This window comes from Monodelphis domestica, chromosome 3, assembly GCF_027887165.1.
Source record: "Monodelphis domestica isolate mMonDom1 chromosome 3, mMonDom1.pri, whole genome shotgun sequence".
NCBI classification, from domain to species: domain Eukaryota; kingdom Metazoa; phylum Chordata; class Mammalia; order Didelphimorphia; family Didelphidae; genus Monodelphis; species Monodelphis domestica.
Window position 1 is genome coordinate 82572177 of NC_077229.1, and position 16114 is coordinate 82588290.

A 16114-nucleotide genomic window follows, 5' to 3' on the forward strand; every position below is an offset into this window, starting at 1 on the left:
CTCTTTGTACAAGTGTAGATGGAAGATCATTTCTGAGTAGAAAGTACCAGCTATGTGTGTGTGTGTTGCACCTGGGAAAAGCCTCCTGTAGAAGGTGAGGTTTGAGCTGAGTGTTGAAGGAAGCCAGAGAAGCTAAAAGGCAGAGCTCTGTGAGATAGGAGAATAGATTAGCCACAAGGAGTGCCAAGGCAGGAGATGGAGTGTCGTGTGTTAGGGGAAAAGTAGGAATGGGATAGGTTGTGAAGGGCATTAAATGTTAAATAGAAGATTTTATATTTGATCCTGGAGGAAATAGGGAACTGCTAGAGTTTACTGAGCAGCCAGGATGACATGGGAGAAACTGTACTTTGGGAAAATAATTTTGGTGGCTGAATGGAAAGTGGATTATACCGAGGAGAGAACTGAGGCAGGAGCCTCATTAGGGCTGTTGAATAGTCCAGGTGAGAGGTGATGAGGGCACACACATAGCCACCTTTACATAAAGTCACAGGTAAACACATCCAATCTCAAACATATACATTCATTGATACACTCCTATACAACTTTCTCCCTTACAAAAAATCTAGGGCATACACACACATCCACATAAACACACTCCCTCTATACAAGGTCACAAGCACACACAGCAACCCACATGCACCCTGTACACAGTATAGATAGACGCAGGACTACATACTCAAATAGACTTCTGTTTGCATCCTCAATACAATGTCTCCTGTATAGTTCCACCAGTCCCGGTCCCTGATCCACACGAGCACAAGTACACGCACACATTCCTAATGTACAAGGTCGCAGGTCAACACACCTATGCAGCTACAGAGATACGTACTTTTTAGTATGTTTGTGTGGAGATATAGCTCTATCTATTTACCTATATCTCAACCTTTCGGGATGGGAGATATAGATTTATCTCTACATACACACAGCTATTGCTGTAGACTCAAGCACAAGTTCACACTCAAGTAGGCTACACACATTCACAATGAGCACACCACATTCCAGTGTTCCCATACGCCTCTTACAAAAGTCACAGGGACATGAGCTTCTACTCACATTCTCAAACACTCATCCTAGACACAAATCACAGTATTTTATGGAGGGTTTGAGAAAACTGGCTGAAATGAATCTCACATTTGCTTATCCTCCCTCCCAACCTCTCCAAGCAAAGCCACTGGTCTATGTAACAGAACACGTATTCTGTATATAACCCCATTCCCCCAGATACACATGCATACCGATGGACAAAACAACAGGTTAACACACACATGTACCACTCTAGGAAAGGCAACAGGCAGCAAACAAACACACTTTCAGCTCCTTTACCAAATGCCAATGTAATCCACTCCAACATCAGTTGATGAGACTTACAATTAGACTTGATTGTGCAAATACTCATGCATCCCATTCCCAAGACATACTGTGGGGGGCAGCTGGGTGGCTCAGTGGGTTGAGAGCCAGAGCCTAGAAACGGGAAATCCTGGGTTCAAATTTGGCCTCAGATACTTCCTAGCTGTCACTTAACCCCCATCGCCTAGCCTTTACCGCTCTTCTGTCTTGGAGCCAATACACAGTATTGATTCCAAGATGGAAGGTAAGGGTTTAAAAAAAAAGAGAGAGACATACTTTGACAAGGGCATGAGGCTTCCTTTGCTACCACAAATGGCTTAACTCGAGGTAATAGCACCAGAAAGGCCCAAGGACTAAGCCTTTATCTGGGGGACTGGAGGAAGGGAAGGAAGGATGCCAGGAGAGAAGAGGGAACCCTTTTCTGAAACACTAGGTTATTGGGTCTGTTAGCTGGATTCCCACCAAGAGAAGAGATGAAGACAACAGAGTAGAATGTTAGATCCTTAGAAACTATCAGGTGAGTCTTAACCTTGGGCTGTGATCTTATTTTTGTTTTTAATTTTGATGATTATTTTGGTATCATTGGCTTTCTTTGCAATCCTTCATATTTGATTTTATGCACTTATGAATATGATTCCGAGAAGGGGTTCATAGGCTTGTCCAGACTGACTTCCAAAGGGACCCAGGGCACAAACAAGGTAAAGAACCTTTGGACCCTTTCATCTTACTGAAGAGGAAAGTGAGGTCCAAGGGAAAGTGATTTACCCAAGATCATTCAGCAAACCAACAAACAGCAGGGTCAGGGCTTGTGCTCTGTCCTTCTAGTCCTTCATACTGTGTTCCCTGGGCTACCTAGCCACACGGCTCACCTGTTTACACTTATCCTCTGCCGCCTTCTTGTCAGCTTCAGCCTGCTCAGCCCTGTCAATGGCATTCTCCTTGTCCAGCTTCAGCATTTGCATCTTCTTCTTAATGGCCTCCATGGTGGTAGGATGGGTTGGTTGGCTGCCTCTGGGTGCAAAGAAACGATGGAGAGGAGAAACTTGACTGACTAGCTGCTGGTGTGTTCCAGGAGGCCAAGTGCAAGCTGGCAACAGGAGGAGGGGGGTTTTTAACCTCCCAGGCCCCTTCCTGGGAAGTCTGGAGGCTGCCCAAGTCCCCAGGGCTCAGCAGCTCCTTTCCTCACAGCCTTTCTAAGGAACAAATTGGCCTCAGTTCCCAGACTGAAGCTTCAGCTGGCTGCCCTCTCCTTATTTGGATAGTTAGGTTTTCTTAAAGGAAAAAAAAATGCCAAACAACTTGTTTCCATTTTTAACTGTCTGACAGACTCAGGAGTGTTGACACATGAACACAGAGATGGGAACAAAGCTCATTAGTTACCCATCTATCCCAAGGAACCAGAGAAGGGAGGCTGGCCTGGTCCCAGGGAAGAGACAGGCCCAAGACTCTTCTACTGTCTGGATGGTTAGAAGGAAGAATCTTTTTCTAAACTAGGGATTTATAAGCTGAGATTCATAAAATGTTCAAGAAATTGAATGGGGTGGAAAAGCATAACTTTATTTTCAGTAACTTGTAAATGGAATTTAAGCATTTCCTTTCATTATAAATGCAGATAACAACTATGATTTTTAAAGGGATCTATATGATTTACCCGCCTGCAAAAGGGATCCATGACCCCAAAAGGTTAAGAGCCCCTGTTATAGACCATTCATAGTGTACTAGAAGTCTAGATTTGGGAGGGATTTCAGAGACCACCTAGTCCAGGTTTCTCTCTGCCCAATACTAAACTCCTTTACAATAACACCAATATATGGTTATCTAGTTTCTGAATCCTTCTGATGACGAGTTCATTGTTTCTTAAGTCAATCCTATTCACTTTGGGACAGCTCTAACTTTAAAGAAGTTTAAAAAAAAAAAAAAAGAAGTTTTTCATATTAATCCCCAATCTACTTGCTAGTGATTCCCACTCACTCTCCCCTCATGCTGGTCTAGTTTTGCCCTTTGGGAATGGCTGTAATGAGATGTTAAGAGGCTAAAATGGATTTTAGCCTCCTGGTTGGGGCAACCACATTCCCCACCATATCTTCCTCCTTACAAAAAAAATTAGTTTCAACCCTTCCAGGAAGCCTCTTGGAATACTATGATTAGAGCAGCTAGTGGGTCAATGATAGAGAACCAGGCCTGGAGATGAGAGGTCCTGGGTTCAAATATGGCCTCAAGATTCTTCCTAGATCTGTGACCCTGGACAAGTCCCTTAATCCCAATTGCCTCTCCCTTACTGCTCTTCTGCCTTGGAATTACTTAGTATTGATTCTAAGACAGCAGGTAAGGGTTAAAAAATTACTGTGACTGATTGGCTCTAGTGGTATGATTCCATTGCCAAGGAAAACCAGCAGCCACAAAAAGTTTGATTAGATTGAGATTTCTCTGGGTGATAAAGGTTGAAAAAGAAGGAAAAAAGAATAATTTCCCAAGGTTGAATAGAACACTTAAAATCTTGGTGCTTGGTGATTCAAGATAAAAGAGGAGCCAGATGGGGTCTCCAATAGCAGCAGACTGATGGAACTCATGTACCATCTCTTGGTGGATCCCTTCACTGTGTGTTTAGGCCTATGCTTTTTGTTGCTGATTTATCTGTAGAATTCTGGACCTGAAGAATTCCATTTTCAGTTGGGGTTTGACTACTATTTAGTCATTTTCAATCAGGTCTGACCCTTTGTGATCTCATTTTGGGTTTTCTTGGCAAAGGAGTGGATTTCCATTTCCTTCTTCAGGTGATGAGAAAATGGAGACAAACAGGATTAAGTGACTTACCCGGGTGCACAGAGCGAGTATTTGAAGTTGGATATGAACTCAGGTCTTCCTGACTCCAGGCCTGGCACTCTGTCCACTACACCACCTAGCTTCTCTTGGCTGTAAGTAGATTCTTCTAAATGTTCAAATCCCAGACACAGCAGAGGCTCTTTTTCAAATGTCCTTCTTGTTTTTCTTCCAACAGGCTTTCAACTTGTCAGCTTCAGTCTGTCTCTGCCTGTTCCTGTCATCTCAAAATATGCTAACATATATCTGCCATGTTTGGGGAGCTAGAAGAGTAATAAGACTCAGTTTTTGCCCTCGTGGAATCCATGGAACAGACCAGTAGGAGAAGCTTTCTGTCCCCTGATAACTGTAATACAAGGTGGCATGAAGCAGAAAATGGCATGATATGTTGGCAAAAGAGCTGGACGAATGAAGAGTCCAAAAAATCGTGTGTTCTAATCCTGCCTCTGACTCTTCCTAGCTGTGTGACTTGGGAAAACCACTCAATCATTGTGGATGAAAGTGGAACAGATTATCTTATTTCATAGTGAAGTCCATGTCACTGGAAGTCTTCAAGCTTCAAGCTTCATTCAAGGCTGAATGAGCAGTTAGTTGTGGGGGAGGATACAGCAGACATTTCGGTTCCCATATGAGCTGAACCAGATACACCCTGGGGTTCTTTCTAGTTCTTGGATAAAGCATTGAATAAAATGATGATGATGGACAGTGAGAGGCCTCATCTGGTTCACACAGTGGGTACATGACATAGATAGGATAGGGACTGGACCTGTGATTTTATTGGTATTGGACATTCTTTGGGTAAGGAAATATCCCTTACCAATTCAGTTCAGTACCTTCTTTATGGATTATGGACTGGGACTGAAGAGAGTTACTTGGAGTACTGAGAGATTAAGTGGTTTCCCCAGAATCACAGTTCATATGTCAGAGGTAGACCTAGAACCCAGGTCTTCCTGGATTCAAGGCTTGATTTCTGTCTGCTATAATCAAGTTGCTTCTTTGAAGTGATGTCGAAAGAGAGGGAGGGAGGGAGAGGAACAGACAGACAGAGACAGAGAGACAGAGACAGAGAGAGAGAGAGAGAGAGAGAGAGAGAGAGAACAGTGAGAGAGAGTGAGAGAGAATGAGAGAGAGAGAAACAGAGACAGAGACAGACAGAGAGAGAGAGAGAGAGAGAGAGAGAGAGAGAGAGAGAGAGAGAGAGAGAGAGAGAGAGAGAGAGAGAGAGAGACCGGAAAGGAGGGAGGGAGGAAGGGAGGGAGGGAAAGAGGGACATGGAGAAAGAGAAGAGAGAGGAAGGTTGGGGTCAGATTTGGGATGGAGTGGAGCATGAATGTCAGGCTAAATGCTACTGTCTGGTAGCATGGGCTTGTGTAAGCGGCCCAAATTCCTAGAATTCTGGGAAGAAATTCCTGTCTTTAGTCTCTCAAGGTCTCTATCTTCTCTATGAGTTTCCTCATTTGGGGGAATTGGTGGGGGTGGTAATAGAGGAGAAAATGCTACTTAATAATCATTAGTGTTCAACCCAGCCCTAATTTTCTCTAACTCTTTTTCTTGACACTTTAGGTGACAATTTTTGGCTACTGGTTCTGTCTTGAACTCATGACAAGGTGGCCATTATTTCATCCCAGTTTATGATTTATTAGAGTTGGGACCCATTTTTAAAAACATGTTCTACTTTTCTTACTGTTCTACTATGTCACTGATTTTTTTTAAACTCCAGAAACAGTTTGGTACTGTGGAAAGAATAATAGATTTTGAATCAGAAGACTTGGGTTCAAATTCTGGCTCAACTAATTACTAACCTTGTTAGTAACTACTTACTTCTGGAGGTGGGAGGTTCTTTGGGACAGGCCCAGACCACACTGACCATATCTTCTTGGAAAACTGCTTTTTTCTATTTTCAACTATACCTTTAAGAAAAAAGCAGCAAGAGGTCTATAATACTTACCTTCCTGCATCAACAGTGAATGATCTAGAGGTTAGGCTAGAGGCACTAGGAATTGGAGAGTCAACTAAGACCCTTCCATTCTCAGCTCTGCCACTGATTTATTTGGTAGCCTTGGGCAAGTCAGATACCTACTATGGGGTTCAGGTATTCATGGAAAGTTGGAAAAACATTTATTAATGCCTCCCTTTCTCACAGAAAGAATATGAGATCTTGTTTGTATTATTTCACTGATTCTTAGGGGTTCTCTCTTCTGTCTTAAAGAATACATCTCTTGGCTTTACTGTCTTCCTCTTTGTCCCAACCATCATACAAGTTGATGTCCCTTCAAGCCCCTTAGCCTCAAGTTTATCAACTTCTTTAGATTCCATGCCCTCTACTTTCACTCCATCTCTGATTAGAAAGGATGGAGGATAGACATTAGAGAACTCTTCCCAGCTCCTCAACTATTTAAACAAAGTGTCCAGGGCATTTACCTCATTATTTCCCACCTGAATGCTCTCCTGACATTCATGATTTCCAATAGCTTGCCATCTTGAAAAATGATGTCCATTCCAAAATGCACACCCCCTTAGTGCCTCCTGCCCCTTTCTGCCTCTGATTGGAGATGATGGAGGGTGGATGTTAGAGAGCTCCTCTCTGATTCTCCAATATTTTTAAGGAGAGGGTCCAGGGATCCACCTCATAATTTCCAACTCTAGCTACAAGACTTCATCATATTTCTATACCCTATTGTTCCCTTTTATAGAACTGGAACAGAGATGATATGAATAAATACCAACCTTTCCTGGCTATACGACCTACCTAACATCCTGTAACTAGGTTGCCCTTAATTGTATTCCCCTTTCCCCCTTTCAGCAAAATCTAGTAGCTGGTCATTGACTTCTCCCAGGTCCATATAAGCTTGATGACTTCTCTTAAGTCCAGCACTGCCACTAGAACATACCTTGGATTTTCCTGCCACCCCACTATTATATCTTTCTACTCACATTCCCCAAAGCCTTCTTCACTTTTCAGACTATCTGAACCTTCTCACTTTTCTTGGAAAAGGGACATTTTTTTTAATCCCTCTTTTTCTAATGACTCTTTTCCTTCTGTCAGTCTGGTTTCATCATCTTAAAGGAGCTCTGCCTGTGAGTCTTCCTGTTTCATAGAGCTTTGCCCTCTGTCCAGACTGTTAGAAAAAGGTGTTTTTTTTTTTTTTAATATCCAATACCTCCATTTCTTCACCACTAACTTGGGCTCTTTCTGGCTCTGTGTCCATCAAATTCATGAAACTTCTTTCTTGAAGTTTCCATTGATTTTATGACCACCAAATCCAATGGGTTTTCCTTAATCCTCTATATTCTTAACCTCTCAAATATTTGACACAGTGCTTTCCAAACCAGACCTCCAAAAACCATGTTCCTAGTTCCCTGAAGTGTAAATCTACTCCCCTCTAGAATATCTGGGGAATAATCATTTAGCACCTTTTCCCCAGGATCATTGTGAAGATAAAATGGGATAATACTTGTAATGTACTTTGCAAACTTTAGAGTGTTATATGCTAGTGAATATTATTTCTCCTTTGGCAATCTCACTCACTGTCATCACTTCAGCTATCTTCGAACCCAGGTTTTCTCTTGAACTCTGGATTTCCTTCTCCGGTTGCCTATAAGGCATAAAAAAGATTGAGACATATTTTGGAGACCAAATGGGGATGATTATCTAGTCAGTGTGAATGACAAATGCCTCTGGATGATCTCTTGTTGGGTATATAAGAGTGGGGATAGATTTCAGGCCTAGGCTGGACTAGGTGGCCACTGGGGGTCCCTTCTAATTAGAAATTGTTTATGGGTCCTCTGTAGAGATGAGATTTAAAGGGGGGAGAGAGAAGTCACAGAAAGAGTGGGCATAGGACCTTGGTACTGCCTGTGGAGACATAATCCTTCTTGGAGTTTTTTTTAGTGGAGAGACAGTAGTATAAACAAGGGATAGAATCCTATACCTGCAGTCAGAACACCTGGATCCAAAGCCCAGCTCTTTTACTACTGCTGGACAAATGTTAGACAAATGATTTAGCCTTTAATTTCATTATTTGCAGAAAGGTAATAAGATATGGGGGAGATTCCTTCCAAATCATATGAATTTTTAAATAATTCCTCAGAGAGGAGAAATGGGTAGGATATCTCTCTGTGCTCTCTTTCCCTATGTTCTATTTACCTCACAGGATTGCTGGAAGAAAAATATTTTATACATTTTAGAATTATAGGATTTTAGATTTAGAACTGAAAGGAAGCTTGGCAGTCATTTAGCTCGTCCCTTCATTTTTGTAGATAAAGAGACTAACACTCACGAGAGCTAAGTGACTTGACTTAAAATACTGTAGGGGGTGCAGCTAGGTGACTCAGTGGATAGAAAGGCAAGGCTGGAGATGGGAGGCCCTGGAATCGAATCTGATCTCAGACATTTCTAGCAGTATGATCATGACCTGGGCAAGTCACTTAATCATAGCCTATCTCTACCACTCTTCTGCCTTGGAACTAATACTCAGTATTGATTCTAAGACAGAAGGTAAGGGTTTAAAAAACAAAATGAAATACTATATGGTGATACAACAGAGAGACATTGGATTCTGAGTGAAAAAGAATTGGGTTTGAATCTCATATGAGATGATGACTAGCTCTGTGATTTTGGGAAAGTTACTTATCATCTCTAAGTCTCATTGTCCTAATCTGTAAAATGGGTGGATAATAATAGCACCTATCACATGGAGTAGTTGTTAGGGTTAAATGAGATCATGGAAATACCTGCTTTGTAAAATCAAAGTGCTCTATTAATAGTAATCTTTACTTTTGTTATTAACTCTTATTAGCTGCAATGATGGGATCTGAGTTTAATCCCACTGACTGTGACTGGTCAAATTCCTTCTTCTCTCAGGTCTTTAGTTTTTTTCTTTGCAAAATGAAGGCATTATGATTGGGTGAGCTGAAAGTTCTAGTTCTGAATCCTACTCTCCTATATAAATGTGAATTATTATGATGATGTTCATCATACAAATGGAATGATGTTAAAGGGGCAGGATTTTCCTCTGTGACTTTCAGGGGCAGCTAGATGGCTCAGTGGATTGAGTGCCAGGCCTGGGGGACCCAGGTTCATATCTAGATTCTGACACTTAGCAGTGTGACCCTGGATAAGTAATTTAATTCTGTTTGTATAGCCCTTTCTTTTCTGTTTTAGAGTTGTTACTAGGACAGAAGGTAAGGGTTAAAAAAAAAAGAAGTTAGTGGGTGAACTGCTTCCCATTGCCAAACTTCCCATGTGGAAGAGTCCATATCATTCAGGGGAGGCTTAAGAAATGACCTCAGTCATTTAGGTAGGAAGCTGAAGAGTTTTTAACTAAAATGAATGAATGAATGAACTGACTAGGTACTGACTCATCTCATTAATATGAGAAGTGCAAACATGTAACTCCCAACAATGAATCATAAGCCTTGGAGGTAAATAGAGCCTGGGTCTAGAACCCCCAAGTTCAAACAGGAACTGTCCCAAAGCAAACATATTAGTATCTTGGAGGGAAAACAGTGTGGGTCCTAGACTTTAAAGGTCCCTGCTTCATGCTGGCATTTGAGTTCTGAGGCTTTGGAGATAGCTTGGTATAATGGAAAGAGTCTTGGAGTCAAGGCTTGTTCCCAATCTGCCACTAACTGGTTGTCTGATCTCAGGCAAGTGTTCTCCCTTCTCTGAGATTGTTTCACCATTTATAAAGTGGGTTTGGGCTGGCAAATACGACTAGACATCCCTCCCACCTCTCACATTCTAAGGAATTTTAGGTCTAAGGAAGACCTAGTTTTAAATCCTGCCTCAGACATTTATTGGCAAGTCACTTAATCTCTATGTTGCTATTTTTCTTATCTGTACAATGAGAAGTGGGAGCAGAGTTGATGGATTCTAAGGTCCCTTCCAGCTCTAAATGTATGATCTTATGGTCCCTACCAGCTTTGATTTTCTATGTTCTAAAGTTCCTTTCTCTTCTGATTGTTTATGTTCTAAGGTTTCTTTAAGCTCTGACATTCTATGTTCTAAGAGTCCTTCTAGGTCTAACAATAATTTTTGCTCTAAGGTCACTTTTAGCTAAAACATTCTATCTCAGGACCTGTTATGATAATGATGATGGATTTTAGATATTGGGTAGAGCCCTCTCTCTCTCTGTTAAAAGCAGAAAAGTCAATGACTTCCTGTCTTAGCTCAAAGAAAATTTAACCATTTAAGAGGTGGAAGAATCAAGAAGAGGGAATTCCATTTTTATGATTCTCATCAATAGGGAGGAATTGGTTGCTGAAGTGCAGAAATGATGGGACTCTAAAGAGAAATCGACCACTCCCTCTTAGAGTTTGTGACGGAGGAGAATTATTGAATTATCTGACCTGCATCCTAGATTTTGAGAAAACAGATTCCAAAGGGTTCAGAGGAAGAATAGGTAGGATCCTATGGGCCAAAATTTTGCAGAAGTCAGTCCAGGAGGGATAAAAGACTCAGAATGAAATTCTGAACATGCAAAGAGAAGGACATTTGAAGATATTATCAATGTTAGGGAATGGATAATGAATATAAATATAAATTGAATGAATATAATGAATATTATATATATATATGAATGAATGAATACAATGAAATGAATATAAAAGTGTGACCAGCTACTACTTTAAGAACAGTATCAAAGCTCAGAATAAACTGAGGCTGGAGAAGCAAGGTAATGACAACAAGAAGAGTCCCCCCCCTCCCCAAGGACTGGGGAAAAGAAAATAAAGGATAATGCAGTGATTGGGGGTGGAAGAGGGGATGGGACAATAGGAACTAACAATAAGAGAAGGCAGTTTTGCTCAATTCTTATTTTGTTTCTGTTTTCTCTGCCAAGGAGAATGACCTTTGGACTGCAAAGGACAGAACCCTAGTGAGTCTTGAGCTAGGGTAGAGTCCTAGGGGAGGTTCAAAAAGTAGAGCTTTTGATTCAGAATTGTATAGTGATTTGCCATTTTATAGGGGTCTTTTTAATCTCATTTGACATTTTCTACAGCATGGTGAGGTTGGTAGGGCTGTGATTATCATCTCCACTTTACAAGTGAGAAGACCAAGACTCAAGTTCACACGTGGTATTTGTGGAGGAGGTGGAACTGGAACACAGGGCCAGTGCTCTCTCCTCTGTTCTATACTACAGAGGTCCTTCTGGGGTGGACCATTGCAAGAGTAGTTATAGGTAGGATGAAGCCTTTGAGAGTGGGTGGGTGAAGGAATCAGCAGAGAGGAAAGGGCCCCAAAGCCTGGCTTTGCCAGACTGTCCTAAGATGTCTCCAGGGCTGTGACTCACTGGCCTGAAACCCAAGTCAGTGAGCAGCCTGTGCAGAAATACCCCGAGAATGGTATCCCTCCCACAGGAAATGGCCCAGGTTCACTCCATAGCCTTGTATGGTCAAGCCTTGCCCGGAGAAAGACGAATGTCCAGGGAATTCTCTGAGGTGGAATCTGATGCCTGACAGAGAGCTAATGAGCATTAGAGGGAAGGCATGGACCAGGGAAGCTAGAATCAAAGACAGAGCCAAGACAAGAATCTCTTGCTTTCTAGGCCCCCAACTCGGGCTGACTTCCACTCCCTGAGCCTGGCTCCCCAACTGAAGAACCCCTGTTTATTATGAGAGCCTAACCCTGTGGTTATGTGGTGCCTTCGGTTTCTTCTCTCTCTTCCCTGGGTCATGGGGGCAAGGATGAAGACGATCAGACAGACTCACAGAGGCATTTCCTAAGATTCAGATGGTCACATTCCTCCTCTTAGGGCTCTAGGGACAAGGCCCAGCTGTCCAGTGATAAAGGGCAAGGTAACAGGAGAACACAGCACAGGGAAATATGAGGCACCTAACTGGGAATACTGAAGTAATCAAATGATAATAACTCACATTTCTGGAAGAATTTAAAGTTTATAAAGCACTTTAAAATAGTCCTGTGAAGTAACTGGTAGGAGAAATATCACCCCCATTTAATAGATGAGTGAATGGAGGCTCACTGAAGGGGAAGTGCCTTGGTGGAGGTCATATGATTTAAAAGTAACAGAACTTGAATATGAACACAGGTCTTCTGATAACTGATCTTGTCACCTGATCAGTTGGAAAAAGACAGTTTTTACTCATTGATGTCCCTGGAGTCTGTCAAAGTATAATAATGCAATTAATACCTCCATGGAATCTCTGTCACTGGGGGTGGACGTACTTTACCTTCCATCTGCCTTTCCAGCTTCAACTCACAGTACTCCTTTCCACTCATCCTCTGTTCTAGCTAAACTAGACTTCTTGTCACTTCCTGCACTTGTCTGGTCAGCTTTCAATCTGCATTTGCCCATATGGAATCCTCGCAGCCCCTGCAACTTTCCTGGAATAGGCCCCTTGTCTCATTTCCACTCTTTGAAATCTTTTCTACCTTGAAACCTCAGTTTAACAGCTTTGCTCTCTAAGAAGCTTCTCCAAATTACCCCTATTAGACTTACCCCTCTTTCCTTGAATGTCTTAGGTAGCTTTGCATTTTATCACTTCCTAGCCTATAATATATATTATATGTTGTAGATATATTTCTCCTCCTATTAGACTATAAGTCTTAAAGAAAAGGATCATATATTATTTCATCTTTGTATTCTTGAAGCCTATCAAAGAGCTTTGCACATAATACTTATTCATTCATTCTTTCTTTCAATAAACATTTATTAATGCTTAATATATGTTAAATTGAACCACAATTTTACAGAGGAGGAAATTGTGTTGAGAAGGGGTGTTGTATAGCCATTTCTCATGGAATTTTTATTCAGGTAGAGGTTGGACTAGATCAGAAGTTCTTTTTTTAAAAAAGTTTATTTATTTAAGATTATTTTCCATGGTTCCATGATTCATGTTCTTTCCCTCCTCTCCTCATTCTCTCCTCCTGGAGCCAATGAGCAATTCTCCTGGGTTTTACATGTATCACTGTAGATCAGAAGTTCTTAACTGGGGGGTCCATGGATAGATTTCAAAGTACCTATGAACTTACATAGAAAAAATTATCTTTATTTTCATTATAACTTCTTTTTAAAACCTTTACCTACTGTCTTAATATCAGTTCTAAGATAGAAGAATGGCAAGGGCTAGGCAAATGGGGATAAGTGACTTGCCCAGGGTCACACAGCTAGGAAATATGAGGCCAGATTTGAACTGAGATTCTCCTGACTCTAGACTGGGTGCTCTGTATACTGTGTTACCTAGATGCCCTCTTCATTATAATTTCTAACAGAATTTTAGCATTTTCTTCAATTGATTGCAATCAATAGTTGTAGAAATAATAATTGGCAAGTTACAAATACAGATGGGAAAATCATGCCAATACAAGTTCAAAACTGTTCAGATACTTTTGATAGATGTAATCAAAAGTATCTTCATTGATAAAGTGAAGTGAAGCGCAAATGTGAACTTCCCTTTAGAGTCAGGCGCAAGGACACTAAAGAGACTTATAAAAAATGAAATATTTATTGAATATATAAGGATAATTCTTATATATAAGGATAATTCTAAGGGATTCTAAATTCACCCAAATAAACTCCCTAGTTCCCCAAGGAACTGCTTCTCCTATGTTTCACAGGCTACACTAATCCTCCCTGATCTGACTAACCCAAATTTATACTATTCTAAATAAATTACCATTATTATCCTTATAATTCTTAATGCTGCCTTCCAGTTATAAAATAACAAAAGCTAGCTGGTTGAGTCTCAGCAAGAATCAAGTTAGGACTCTGAATCTAGAGTTCAAACCAAAGATTAGATCTTTCTTTGGTCTTCTCAGATATAAGCCAATTTATGAAGACAGAAATAGTCAATAGTGTTTCCCAAGTTGGAAAAAGAAAACACTTAAGCTCCTTCAGGTCTTTTCCTCAGACAGAGAGGCAAAGATGTTACCTCCTCCAGCCCTGAGAGAGAGTCTTTGAGTTGTGTCTCTGACAACTGCCAGAGAGCAATTCCCAACTGCCCGAGACCAACTGCTAACTGCCAGAGAGAGTAATTGATACAGAAAAACAGTTATAACTGTCAACATTTGAAATCAACATATTCTCTCAGCTCTGTTTCAAACCCTAATTCTTTCTCAAGCCAGCCCCTCTATGTCTTATCTCTAAACTAATAAAACAATACTTATTTTCTAATATCATCCTTATATAGTATTCTGAGATGCATTCTATAAGTATTACTGGACTGCCACAGGGGTCCATGAATTGCTAGGGATCTCTAAAATTCTTTAATGATTCTAGGAAACTGAGTCCTAGAGAATGTGAGCAGCTTGCCCCAAATCTCACAACCAGGAAGTGATTTGAAGCAGGTCTTGAGTCTAAACTGCCAAAATTAAAAGGGACATTCAAGATCATCTAGTCTAGCCATTTTATTTTATAAATGAGAAATCTGAGACCCAGGAAGATTAACTGATTTTTTCAGGGTCATATAAGTAGGAAGCGGTAGAATCAGAACCCAGGGCTCCTGATAGCTAATTCATTGTGCTTTTCATAACACCACACTGCATCTTGTACAGGTCAAGAGGGAACAAATTATCCTCATTTGGCATGAGAGAAGACTCACTTCAAACCTTCTTGTACAGAACTTGGGTTGTTGTCTGACACAGTAGGTGCTGAAGCCTAGGAGGATGTCTCATAGTCAAAGAGTAAGGCCAGGTTTCCTGGTGAGGAGCATCTTCAGGGCTTGTTTCATGTCCTTATTCCTCAGACTGTAGATGAAAGGGTTCAGCATAGGAGTGACCACTGTGTACATCACAGCTGCTGCTGTGTCCTGTTGGACTGTATGGGTGGATGTAGGACTGAAGTACACTCCAATAAGTGTTCCATAGAATAGAGACACCACAGCAAGGTGGGAACCACAAGTAGAGAAAGCTTTCCGCTTCCCACCTGCAGAAGGAATCCTCAGCACAGCCATGAAAATTTGAGTGTAGGAGATCAGGATGCCTATGAATGGGGTGATGATTGGCAATGCTCCCACTGTGTAGACCATCAAGTCATTGATGAAGGTATCTGAGCAGGCCAACTTCAGCAGGGGACTGAGGTCACAGAAGAAGTGAGGGATTTCATTGTGGCCACAGAACGAGAGTCGGGTCAGCAGGACAGTGTGTGTTAGGGCATTAACATAGGCTGAAAACCATGATACTGCAAGTAGAAGGGCACAGATCCTTGGAGTCATGATTGTGCTGTAGTGTAACGGGGCACAGATTGCCACGTAGCGGTCATAAGCCATGGCAGTAAGGAGGAAACTGTCTATTCCAGCAAACCAAATGAAGAAGAATACTTGTGTCAGGCACCCAGAGTAGGGGATCATCTTATTCCCAGATACATGATTTGCTAGCATTTTGGGTATGGTGGTAGATGTGAAGCAGATGTCGACCAGGGATAAGTTGCTAAGGAAGAAGTACATAGGAGTGTGGAGGTGAGAGTCAGTTCTAATGGCCAGTATGATGAGCAGATTCCCCAGCCCTGTGATCAGATACATAAATAGGAATGCCAGGAAGAGGAGCCTCTCCTCTTCTGGCTGGTCTGAAAGGCCCAGGAGTATGAACTCGGAGATTCTAGACTGATTTCCTCCTTCCATAGGTCTACTGGGAAGTACAGGGGAGAAGGAGATGAAAGAAGAATTTAAAAGTATTCCATCAAATGATGTTCTCATGAAAGAGATAGTAGTTTTAATTCATTAGGTTTCAATGAAGCAATCAATAAGCATTTATTAAGTACCTACTATGCACCAGGCATTGAGGATATGAAGAAATGAAACAGTCCTTGTTCAAGGAATTTGAATTGTTTTAGAGGATACAAGTGGTTCATAATATCTATATATTTATATAGGTGATTAAAAATAAATGTAAGATAGTTTAGTATAAGTTCATTGGGGAGGCAAGGTTTTAGAAGTTGGAAGTTCAGGAAAAACTTTGTATAAAAGGTATAGAGCAGGATCTTGAAAGAAG

General features: G+C 41.2%; 2 protein-coding genes and 1 long non-coding RNA gene across 4 annotated transcripts in view; 1 reads left to right on the forward strand and 2 right to left on the reverse strand.

Annotated features, from left to right (window-relative positions):
* The window catches only part of TPM4 (tropomyosin 4), a 47006-nt gene extending 44439 nt beyond the window's left edge, over positions 1 to 2567 (reverse strand). Inside the window, exon 1 of one of the 2 annotated variants that reach the window (XM_003340769.4) lies at positions 2217 to 2567. In XM_003340769.4, the coding sequence (XP_003340817.1) occupies positions 2217 to 2330 (114 nt within the window). In that variant the 5' untranslated portion in view covers positions 2331 to 2567. The remainder of the gene's footprint in view (positions 1 to 2216) is intronic. The other variant, XM_003340771.4, reaches the window with a different exon arrangement.
* Positions 1 to 4876, forward strand: part of LOC103098154 (uncharacterized) — a 19793-nt gene extending 14917 nt beyond the window's left edge. The window contains exons 2-3 of the long non-coding RNA XR_465935.3: positions 4122 to 4262; positions 4346 to 4876. This is a non-coding gene — a long non-coding RNA (uncharacterized LOC103098154). The remainder of the gene's footprint in view (positions 1 to 4121; positions 4263 to 4345) is intronic.
* Positions 4877 to 12945: 8069 nt separating this feature from the next.
* Positions 12946 to 15744, reverse strand: LOC100014300 (olfactory receptor 1361). The gene is made up of 2 exons (XM_001368570.4): positions 14728 to 15744; positions 12946 to 13154 (listed from the first exon to the last, which is right to left on the reverse strand). The coding sequence occupies exon 1, from the start codon at positions 15742 to 15744 to the stop codon at positions 14803 to 14805; it is 942 nt and encodes a 313-aa protein (XP_001368607.2). The 3' UTR covers positions 12946 to 13154; positions 14728 to 14802.
* Positions 15745 to 16114: the final 370 nt, after the last annotated feature.

What these genes read in the sequence shown, in the direction of transcription:
- LOC100014300 (XM_001368570.4), bottom strand. Translation starts at nt 15,744, where the DNA reads ATGGAAGGAGGAAATCAGTCTAGAATCTCCGAGTTCATACTCCTGGGC.